The sequence below is a fragment of the Pagrus major genome, chromosome 4, assembly GCF_040436345.1.
Source record: "Pagrus major chromosome 4, Pma_NU_1.0".
Classification (NCBI taxonomy): domain Eukaryota; kingdom Metazoa; phylum Chordata; class Actinopteri; order Spariformes; family Sparidae; genus Pagrus; species Pagrus major.
In genome coordinates this window covers 25,261,306-25,271,875 of record NC_133218.1, presented here as the reverse complement: position 1 = coordinate 25,271,875, position 10,570 = coordinate 25,261,306, and the positions used below count along the sequence as shown (strand labels likewise).

The window sequence follows — 10,570 nt, the reverse complement described above, 5'->3', positions numbered from 1 at the left end:
AAGAGCAGGTGTACACAGTAAACGGACAGCTGGAAGACAACTAGCTAGTCCCTCCGGTGTGCTGTGCCCCTCACGTTATGGGATGTCTCTGCATGTGCAGGGTGAGTAGTAGCTGTTGGGCACGCGCATGCGCACCAAGACCTCCAGTATTAAAAACAACATGTAGGCAGAAGACGTTACTACGGAACACGTTACTATCAGGTTACTATCAGTATGGACATCATTTTATATGACAAATATAAATGTTATCCAAGCACATTATTTTCTGTTATTTATATTTTATTATAATTCAAAATGTAATAATAATAATAATAATAATAATAATAACAATAATAATAATGATAAGCCTCTTAGGGATGGGCATTGCAGATTAGCTCATAAGCTATAAATACTGTGATGTATGGAATTAGTTTATGCTGAATATTTGTTCCTATAGATATAAACATTAAATAATTAGCAGCAGCAGTAGTAGTAGTAGTAGTAGCAGTAGCAGTATTAGCAGTATTAGCAGCAGTAGCAGTAGTAGTAGTATCAGTAGTATCAGTAGTAGTAGCAGTAGCATTAGTAGTAGCAGTAGTAGTAGTTGCACTAAAGCACACTATCTGGAAAAATGTCCATGAAGGGCCACCGTACAGTGTGCGCAGTGAACGAGTAGTTGCTAAGCAACCACAGGCACATCGTCTCTGTGTGACAATGGCTGAAAGAAGTTCTGTTAAAAAGGTCCGTCCGCCTCAGCCCGTCGTCTCGCAGGTTAGTAGCATTTTTTTTTGTTATCTGTATCTCTCAAAGGTTGTATCAGTACTGTTTGTGTGCTACCAGTAAAATATTCAATCCAATTACTACTTTTTTCCAACAGGTGAAGTCGCTCACCTTCGTCAACACAAGCTAACGTTAATTACGCTGCTTCCTCTAACATCGTGCTCTGTTGGGTCTGTCTCTTCCAAACTATGTGCACACCTAGCTTGAGATAGAGACAAAATATGTGGTGTTATGAATATTTTAGGTATATCATAAGTTATTAAAACGTTTAAGCGTGTGGGTGGTTGAAAAATAGACTGAACATCAAGCTTATCCCATTCACTTGTGTTACAAAATGCTTTTACTCAGTTTTCACATCGAGGGAAAACAAACTGCTGTACTTATTTTACCTTTCAATTCAAGATGCTGTACCTACAATTCAGAGAAAGTGTGAAACCGTATATCACATCATCTATTGTTGAGTCTAGCCAAGTCAATTTTACTCATATAGCCCACATTCTTACAGGTGTTCTTGTGTAGTTTGTCACTAGACATCAACAATCAATAGATCACTTAAGCCTGGGTGTCAATATAGTACCACTTTCTACTGAGGTACTGTCTACAAAGAGCAAAATCAGATTATGACATAACAACTGACATTTATTTTTTAACACGAATACACAACATAACAAAACATCCTTTAAATTAGATTTTTAAAGAATTGTGACATACTGAGTGGGACATTTTCTGGTAAAATCATCAAGGCTCCCAGGTGGATAAACTGACTGGACTACAGTTTCAGTTGTGCTTAGGTAAAAACAAGGTGAAACGTAATTTAATTGTTATTAGAGATTTGTTATTATATCTAATCTCAAAAAAGGAAATTTGACCTTCGTGAATGACTGTCACAAAGTCTACTGCTTTGTCTTGTTCAGCCCAAGAAACGCCTGTCCTCTAGCAGTAAGGCCGAGAAGTCGAAGAGGGCTGAAGAACGAGTGCAAGTCAAATCTGCTTCTGCTCCAGCAAAAAAGGACACAGATGACCTTTTTGCTAAGGAAGAACAATACAAGTAAGACTTTCTTTGTCTTTGTTAATCTAAAAATGTGGCATGTAATGTCATCGTTCTCCGTTTTATTTCCTTCAGACTCTTGAATGCAGAGCTGGAAGCCAAAACAGCAGATCTAGTGAGGCAGGCAGAGCAACTTATGGTGAGCTGTCAACATGGTCACATCAATTAGCTGGACAAATCTTGGGTTGAGTAAAGACTTGTGAAGTGATTCTTGGTGTTTATTGGATTTTAGAGAGAACAGAGTGAAGTTCTGTCAAAACCTTTATCCACCATCCAGCTCACGGACATCGAGGATGAAGAGAGTTCAAGGTAAGAAATATCTGAGTTTCATGCATGCCACAGAAATAATTACTTTCCAGTGGTTAATTTTCTTGTGTCTACTGACCATTCAGATATCTGTTAATTAAAAGAGTGTAAGAGAAAGAATCTTATCAACAAAAATCACCCATTTCTTTCTTTCTTTATGTATATATGTATGTATCTCTTCACCTACAGGATAATCAAGTCTCATCAGGCCACTGTACAGGATCCCAGTGTGAAGGTAGATGTTTTGCTCAACAGACTCTAGTTCACAATCTTCGGGTATAGTTTGGTAATGCTGCACGTCGTCAGAACAACATGCTGTTTCTAATAACCATCTCTGTTCTTAGGCGCTGACCAAAAAAAGGGTGACATCAACATCACAAAAGATGGGTACTGGAAAACAAGGAAAAGAGCCATACTGTAAAACACAGTGAGTTTGAATGTATATGATTTTTTACAGCCATATGCAACCATGTCTATCAGCGACAAAATAACACTGTGTAGGTCACACATTTGTTCAGTATATTCTGCATTATCATTCTTCACAAAGTTTTCACATTATTGCTTGATTTCAGAACTCCAAAGGTGTCTCATGTGGATGATTTAGAAGCTGTAGAAGACTCGGCTGACTTTTTCCTGGCAAAGACGATACGCAGCATGGAGGAGAAGATGAACACCACGTTCACTTATGACGATGTTGTGGATGATGCTGGAGACAATGTAGGATCAGGTAACGTTTATGTTACTTTTCAAAAAGTAAACCCACATTTTATTCATCAATAAGGAGAAATGATAAATGATTTCCGCAAATATTTATTAAAGCGATGTAAGTTTATTTGTCTGTTTGCAAAAAAAACCTGACTTTCAGTTAGTTCATTGAAGACATTTTTTCAGGGTGAGACTATGTGTTGGCTCTTTTGTTACATTAATCCTTGTTTCTCATAAAGAAGACATGTGTGTTGGGGTTAATGTGGGGTTTTCTATCAGGAAACCTTGCCACTTAAGAATAAATACAATCTTAATTGGAACATAACATTAAACAATTCAATATATCACTCAGAACCTGTGATTATATTGGTAGGTTGTTTTTTCTTTTGTGGGCTTAAGTCTGATTGTGTTGTCTGCTCTGTTTTGTTAAGGCGTTTCAGATGCTCAGATACGAGTTCTGAAGGCAAAACTACGGATTATGCAGGAGGAACTGGATCAACTCACAAGTGAATATTATAAGAAGGTACTGTATGGTTTGGTTCAACTAAAACTGTTATTGCCCCTGTGTATCAGCAGAGGGAGACAGAGCTTCGGCTTAGCAGCCGTGAACCATCCAGTGATGGAAATAGAGAGGGTAGAAACAAGATTGACACACATCACACCACAATACAAACCACTGATGGTCGCATTGTAGTTTAATCTTTTTATTTAATTCACTTCACTTCAATTCAATTCAATTCAATTCAATTGATTTTAAAATGCAGTCTAGACATACAGCAGAACAAACACACAAACAACAAATGCACAAGAAACAAACAACAAACAACAAAAGAGAAAAAAATGTCAGTAACACAAAAGAAGAGAAGTTACACATAATGTAATAAATTACCAGACATTGACATATGACAGCTACCCTGTTAGACCGTTAACTTCTCACTCTGTCTTATTCAGTCATGTTGCCAGAGAGAGTCCATCTCTGTTTGACATAACAAATCAAATTTACTCTAGATGTTAGTACATTTCCTAATTCATTCAGCCCCATATCAATCATTGCGATCTTCTCAGATTTCCAGAGTTGCAGCGGCAGTTTCCTGGCTAGCAGTGTTGATAGAGAGATTGGCTGAGCTTCATATCCTTCACTTTCCCCAACTCAACCACTCCAAATTCAAATTCCAAACTCCCTCTATTGTGGTTAGAGGAGCAGGGGGAACTCAGTATTAAAAGCAAAAAGACCAAACAAAATAAAACAAATAAATAACCCTAAAAAGTTTGCAACCTATGGCATTGTAAAAATTGGTGAGACAGAGTTCCTTGATCTTTTGAACATTTCATGTAGAGAATTTAAATACCTTTGCCGAGCATTTATTGAACTACTGTGAATATTTTCAGCACAGGTTGTTCTCACTTTGTCTGCATAATTTTTTTCATAACAGATGACTTTAAAATCAAATAGTAATAAATTACATTGTTTCTGTTTCTGCAGGATGATGAAAACGCCAAGCTCAGTGCAAAAATTAAAGAGCTTGAGGAGGATCGAGCCAGGCTGCAGAAAACAACGAGCATCCAGCAGACACAGATTGAGAAGCACAGAGCGTTAGCAGAGGAGTCTGGCAAAAAATGTGACGGTCTTCAACTGCAAGTGTCGGCTTTACACAAGGTCTGAGAGCATTTTCAAGTCTGAGATATAAACACTGACTATTTCTTTATAACAAACCATAAAATGTGGCACCATCTCCCTTTACTCATGTGTGATAACCTCGTGGCTCTGCTCTTTGTAGGAAATAGAAAACCTGAATAGATCTCACAAACAAGCAGCAGCCGTCCATGGCACTGTGGAGGTCCGTCTGAACAGAGCCTTGGAGGAGGTGGAGAGGTTAAAGACTCAACTGAGCAAGATGAAACAAATGAACAAGGTGAGCAAATTACAGTGCCATCAGGCCTGTCACAACTCATAAACACATACTATTGACTTAATTACTGTAATTATTCTTTTTTTAAATTACAAGTTATAGATTTTCAAGTATATAAATACAGGGGTAAGCAAACATGTTAATAATACATTTTTTAAAGATGCTCATATTCATCTTTTTGTGCATTTTATTAAAATACTAACTGTTATGGTTACTCATCTTAACCATAACATTAATATAAAACAGAAAATAACTAAACTGTTAGCAACAGAAAAGTGTTTGTTTTTTGTTGTGATTTCATTCTTTGCTATCAAAATGTACAAAACATTAAATCAGCAGAAGGTGCTTCACTTCACTTTTTTGTCCTGAGTAGAAGCTAGGGTCCAGAATTGTCCTTTGTTTCTGGATCATGGTTCTTATTTTGCATTTTTTTCTATTTTTACACAATAGTGTATTTTAAAAGCACATTTTAAAGGCAGATTTTCATTACAGGAGTAATCTGTGCAATCAAAATGAAATCCAGTGTACATTGAAAATAATTTAAAATGATATTGAGCATATATGTATAAAGTAATACAAACATAAATCTAACATGTAATGATTAAATCTTGGACAAAAATAACATCTTTATAGTAATCGAATCTTTATTTGAATATAAATGATCCATTCCAATTGTACAGGGCATAGCAGCAAAAGTGGAGTAACAGACACAGAGCTATAAAGCAATAAAGTTGCTGCACAAATGTTAGGTTCTGCATAACGTCGACTAATTTCAGTCTTTTAAACTCAAACTCTTTCAAATAAGGACAAGATAAGTGAGGAACACCAGAGTAAAGAAAATCTACTTGCTGAAAACAAAATGCTGAAAAAACAGAAAGCCGAGCTCATCGTGGGTTTCAAGAAACAGCTCAGGCTGATTGACATTCTCAAAAGACAAAAGGTAAGTGTCTCTATTGTACTCTGTTAATACATTCAACCGTTTTAACCAAAATATTTCACTAACTTTTGTTTTTGTTCAGATGCATTTTGAAGCTGCCAAGCTGCTGTCATTCACAGAAGACGAGTTCATGAAAGCTCTGGACTGGGGGAAGTCATAAATAAAAGTTGATTGAACGTGCCTTGATACATTTTTAAAGATATTTCTATGTGTACTTTGATTAATTATTATCACATTTAGCCACCACAGATCTTTTCTTGAATGATTTTAATCAAGATCCTGTCAGCACACTTCTAATAAAAAGATGTCTTTAAATCATTGTGTTGTTACTGAATGTCAAATAAGTGCTATCATGAAAACTACAAAATGAAGAACTCAATAAAAACTGCAACTTATTTCACTTTCACCTAACGCTGCCATCTAGTGGCACAGTGTGCAACTTCAGGGGGAAACAAATCTAATCATCTCCCTCCCAGCCGTCTTCAGAGAACATATCTGCCTGACGTGATTTAAAGTTTTTTCTGAAGTCTTCATCAAAGTGCTCCAGGTCATCTTCACGAAGTAAGCCCTGAGAACAGATACGCTCATGGTCATACAGTATACATGTTTGTTGTACAGAAGAAATGAACCTGTGTAAAATGATTCATGATTTATTCACTGCCTCTTACCTTTGGAAGGTATCCAAGGAGTTTAGTTGCGTGACTTTTAAGAAGTCGCTGCCTCTCTTCTTCAACTATCCGTCTATGCAGCACCTCCCTCTCCTTTTCAATCGCTCTTTCTTTGGCCTCCAGTTCCTTGAAAAGACATCAATGCATTATCAGAGTAGGTCATTTAAGACTGACATTACATTCAAAGAGTGTAGTGCAAGTATTTTAACTAATGACAATAAAACTACACCAGCACCACTTTATTCTGGATGTAATTCTGCACACAGAGAGAGTGGTTTGTACCATGTCAGCCTCACGCTGCTGTCTTCTTTCCTCTAACAGTTTCTCCACCTCGCGTTTGTGCTCGAGTTGCTTCATGCGTCGTTTCTGGGCATTCATCTGTTCTATCCGATCGTCCTCTGCGAACTTAGCCATCATCATTTTCCTGAAGGCCTCCTCTTCTTCTTTCTCTGCCTGCCTCCGCATCTCTTTGAAAGCCATCTGCTCTTGGCAAGTCCGCTGCATCATCAGTCTCTGTCGGATCTTCTTCTCCATCTCTTCCTGTTGGATGAAAGTTTTGAAAACTATTAAGATAATTCAGGTGCTCCAGAGCACACAGGACTCTGTGTTTGTCTCCTGTCTCAGGGGCTGCTGTTCACTGAGGCCACAAAACTGATTGAGCCGATGACTAGAGAAGACCAAAGTCCTTTGAGTTAATTAAGCATTATTACATGAGAGGGTGTGCTTTAATGTCATTTGTTGCCGGACAGTGATACAGTCAGGACTGAGTAAACTCTGAGTGTGGGTGTGCCCCAGAAGATTTTCCGATTTCAAATTGGGTTGCATCATTCTTAAGTTTAGGAATGGCTGCTCTACAGAATGTGTCAATAAAAAAATAATAAAAGTGAGCCTTGGTATTATTACAACAGATTAGTTGACTATGAATCTGTCATTTATCGAGCAAAAATGCCAAACACTCCTAGTAGCAGCTCTTCAAAAGATTTGTCTTACAAATTTGTCTTACATGATTGTTAATCAATTATTTTATCAATTATCTATTTTGAATGAAACAAGCAGATTGAAGCTGTTACCTTCATACTTGTAATGGTGATTCTTCATTTTTATAGACCAAACGATTAATCACCAGAAATGATTGACAAATTAATCAATAATTGCAACTTGCAGCCCGAATATACAATACATAAAATATTTTTTGGCTGTGCTTTTTGTCATTACTGTGTGATTACTTTATTATGGTCAGAACTGCTGAGCATGGATGTTTAAAAAGTGATATTTATTACTTACAATATCTCTCTGCCTGTTAGCCTCTTCTTGTTCTTCTAAGTAAAGTTCCTCACGGACTCGCTCCATCTCTTCACGCTGCTGCCGATCCTCTTCAATCTTCTCAGACAGCTAGAGGAGAACAAAGAGGAGTCATTTCTGATGCCAGTACAGACTTGTGTCATTGAATGAACAGATAGAAGTATGAGCATTTTTAAAAAAAAAGTTGTCTCAACTATTTTATGAAGTTGCTCCTTTGCTTCTTCTTTCTCTCTGATCTTAGCCATTCTGGTCTCCTCCATGTGCTGCTGATGGCTCGCAAACTCCATGATGCGTCTGTTCTCAGCCTCCATCTGTTCTTGCTCCATGCCTCTCCACTCGGCCTGCTGTCTCTTGAATTCTTCAATGTGCTGCTGAGTTGCTCTGACCTTCTCCAGTTTTAGTTGTCTCTCCCTTCAAGAAAACAACATCATTTTTCAATAAAACCATTATTCTACCACGTTTTCTGTGGAGGAGATGGTTGCTAGTAGACACTTTATTTCACATGCAGACTCACAGTGGACCAGGAGTACTCAGCTGAATTTAAATCCACTGAATTCAAGTCACGCTTTTGCTCACACTAATATCTTGACTGTTACTTGAAGCGAGAAAAATATTCTTGTATGCATTGTGACTCACATTTGATCCTCCTCGTAAATCTTCCTGACAATCTCATCAACCATGAGCTTCTCTTTCAGGAACTCCTCGTATGCCTCTTGTCTCTTGCGCTCTCTCTCCACGAGCTGCTTCTCCAGCTCTCTCTGAAACTGCACCTGCTCCTCGAGGCGTTTCCGCTGCAGCTTCTGCTGCTCGATGGTTGTTCGCTCATGTTCGCTCCTCATTGTGCGAGCAAAGTCTGCCTCCTCACGCTAACCTCAGAGAAAACACATACACAGTTTATAGCCTGTTAATTGCCACTTCAAATTAAAGTCTCATGAAGTTACAGAGCTCCATATTAGAGGGAATAAGTACCTTTTTTTCCTACATTGATGTAAGCGTAATTCTAAGTATTTATTTCTATATTTAATAACACTGGATGTCTGCCTGGTGGCTCGTATGCAAAGAAGAGTGCTCACCATTGTCTCAAACCTCATAGCTTCCTGCTCAGCAATCTGTGCAGCTCTTTCCTTATTCACATATGCAGACTTCAGCTTTGCCTCCAACTCTCGAAGCTCCATGCTGAAAAGTATTTAAATAGACATTTAAATTGTAACATTTGTGATTAAGGGAACGCAGCAGAGAAATTTGACAAAAGCAAAACATGTTGCATTTGTATACTGACCCAGAATAAACATTCAGTCATGGTAATGTAGTGAGTGTGCGTACCTGTTCTCTTTAATATACTGCCTCATTTTCTCTTCTCTCTGCGTCTCATAGTTGATGCGGGCCAACTCTTGAGCCATTCTCTCCTCTTGTTCAAGTTGCTTTTCTCTGTTAATTCTCTCCTCTTCTGCCTACAAGGAAAAACAATTATGATTATCTACATCTGAGTGTTGGTAAGTCACAGGCAATACCTTGATGATACAGCATAGTGTTGTACAAAGCAATGCTTTTCAAAGTTTGGACCTTAGCTGATTAAATGCTGATTACCAATAAACTCAGAAATGATTATTGAAAAATAGTATTGCTCTTCCACAAAATCTTGTGTTAAGAAAAAATATTGAATGTCTGATTCAGACATCTCAATCTCTATCCACATAGGTGATTTTTTGTATTACTTCTTTTAGCAAAACAAAAGGGTAGTTCAGTCTGACTATCAGACAGTAATTTCATAGTTCCAGCATATGAGCAAGTAAATAACAACACCAACTCAAGAAAAAGAGAAAACAAGGACAACATACAATAAATCATTAACATTGAACTAAAAGTAGATAAAATAAATAAAATATCGAATTCATTTCGGAAAGAAAACAAATAGGGTGGTTTGTCTTTGCAGGTTATAAACGTACTGCTTCACTGTAGCAGTGTATAGTGCATTAGTCTAACTGCTGTTAATGTTAAATTTAAATACAAAACAGTTATTTGATAATTACTCCATCTGTTGTTTTGAGGACATGGCAGCTAAGTCATCATATTGGGTTAGCTGCTGCTGCTGATGATGATTCATTTGTATTTCATTGTATTTAATAAGGACGATGCAGTTTAACATAGTTCCAATACAGAGAATGTAAGTGATGTCCTGTACAGAGATTATAGCTGTTGCTAATTTTCAACTCTTGTTTTCAAAGGTGGGCTTTTACATGTACAATGAGCTAATAATGGGTACAGCTTTGGTTTGGTGCCAAGAACTTTGAACAAAACAGATCTGAGAGTGGCACCTTGTTATCGGTCTAACATTACCTGTACAACAGTGAAGCCTACCTTCAGCAGAGCGCTCTCCATCTGCCTCTCCTTGAGCTCCTGCTGCACCTGTCGCAGGTATCTCCTGTTCTCAAAGCTCTCCTCGTTCCGCAGACTGGCCTGCTGCTGCCTCTCTCTGTCCACCCGCCGGGCCTCCTGCTGTCTGTGCTGCTCCTGACTCTGGCGCTGAGACATTAACCTCTCCCAGTTGCGACTCTGTACCGGCAAAACAGACACATGAGAAAACAGTGAAGAGTCGATGAGGTGCAGTGTTTACGGTGTGGTTACTTAGCTATTATCAGTCAAGCTAACGTTAACTCTGACTCCGGTTTCGGAGGGTTTACCATGTTTGCTGTGCTTTTCGTCGATTCCCGCCTTTTTGACTTAACTGTCGAGTTCTTAAACAAGTTATAATTAATTAACTTGAAATATATTTAGGAGAAAAGTCGCCATGAATGACCAACTCGCAGTAGTTAACCTGAGGAGTAGCTAAGTGTACTCAATTGTTTGGCGTTTCGTTGTCCTGGGAACGCCGCGTGTCCGGTCACTCGACCAATAGAAATGAGCCTTGACAATGACGTCAGGTCCGGGAAAATCA

The 10,570-nt window shown here is 38.1% G+C and overlaps 2 protein-coding genes across 2 annotated transcripts; one reads left to right on the top strand and one right to left on the bottom strand.

The window, feature by feature from the left end:
• Window positions 1-693: 693 nt before the first annotated feature.
• Window positions 694-5,833, top strand: tex9 (testis expressed 9). Its single transcript, XM_073464773.1, has 12 exons — window positions 694-750; window positions 1,674-1,807; window positions 1,883-1,946; window positions 2,040-2,116; window positions 2,303-2,348; window positions 2,458-2,540; window positions 2,686-2,840; window positions 3,250-3,341; window positions 4,302-4,475; window positions 4,597-4,731; window positions 5,534-5,668; window positions 5,748-5,833. The coding sequence occupies exons 1-12, from the start codon at window positions 694-696 to the stop codon at window positions 5,823-5,825; spliced, it is 1,230 nt and encodes a 409-aa protein (XP_073320874.1). The 3' UTR covers window positions 5,826-5,833.
• Window positions 5,834-6,111: 278 nt separating this feature from the next.
• mns1 (meiosis-specific nuclear structural 1) lies at window positions 6,112-10,462 on the bottom strand. The gene is made up of 10 exons (XM_073464772.1): window positions 10,317-10,462; window positions 9,994-10,188; window positions 8,959-9,086; window positions 8,709-8,811; window positions 8,272-8,501; window positions 7,830-8,046; window positions 7,618-7,725; window positions 6,616-6,873; window positions 6,334-6,459; window positions 6,112-6,233 (listed from the first exon to the last, which is right to left on the bottom strand). Exons 1-10 carry the CDS (start codon window positions 10,317-10,319, stop codon window positions 6,123-6,125), a joined length of 1,479 nt encoding a protein of 492 aa, XP_073320873.1. The 5' UTR covers window positions 10,320-10,462; the 3' UTR covers window positions 6,112-6,122.
• Between the last annotated feature and the right edge of the window lie 108 nt (window positions 10,463-10,570).

Excerpts from the sequence above, each read along its gene's own strand:
- tex9 (XM_073464773.1), top strand. The coding sequence starts at position 694 with ATGGCTGAAAGAAGTTCTGTTAAAAAGGTCCGTCCGCCTCAGCCCGTC. Across the intron at positions 751-1,673 it reads CTCAGCCCGTCGTCTCGCAG|CCCAAGAAACGCCTGTCCTC; the intron begins GTTAGTAGCATT and ends TGTCTTGTTCAG. Across the intron at positions 1,808-1,882 it reads GCTAAGGAAGAACAATACAA|ACTCTTGAATGCAGAGCTGG; the intron begins GTAAGACTTTCT and ends TATTTCCTTCAG.
- mns1 (XM_073464772.1), bottom strand. Across the intron at positions 9,087-9,993 it reads TGGAGAGCGCTCTGCTGAAG|GCAGAAGAGGAGAGAATTAA; the intron begins GTAGGCTTCACT and ends TTTTCCTTGTAG. Across the intron at positions 7,726-7,829 it reads AGGAGCAACTTCATAAAATA|CTGTCTGAGAAGATTGAAGA; the intron begins GTTGAGACAACT and ends GTTCTCCTCTAG.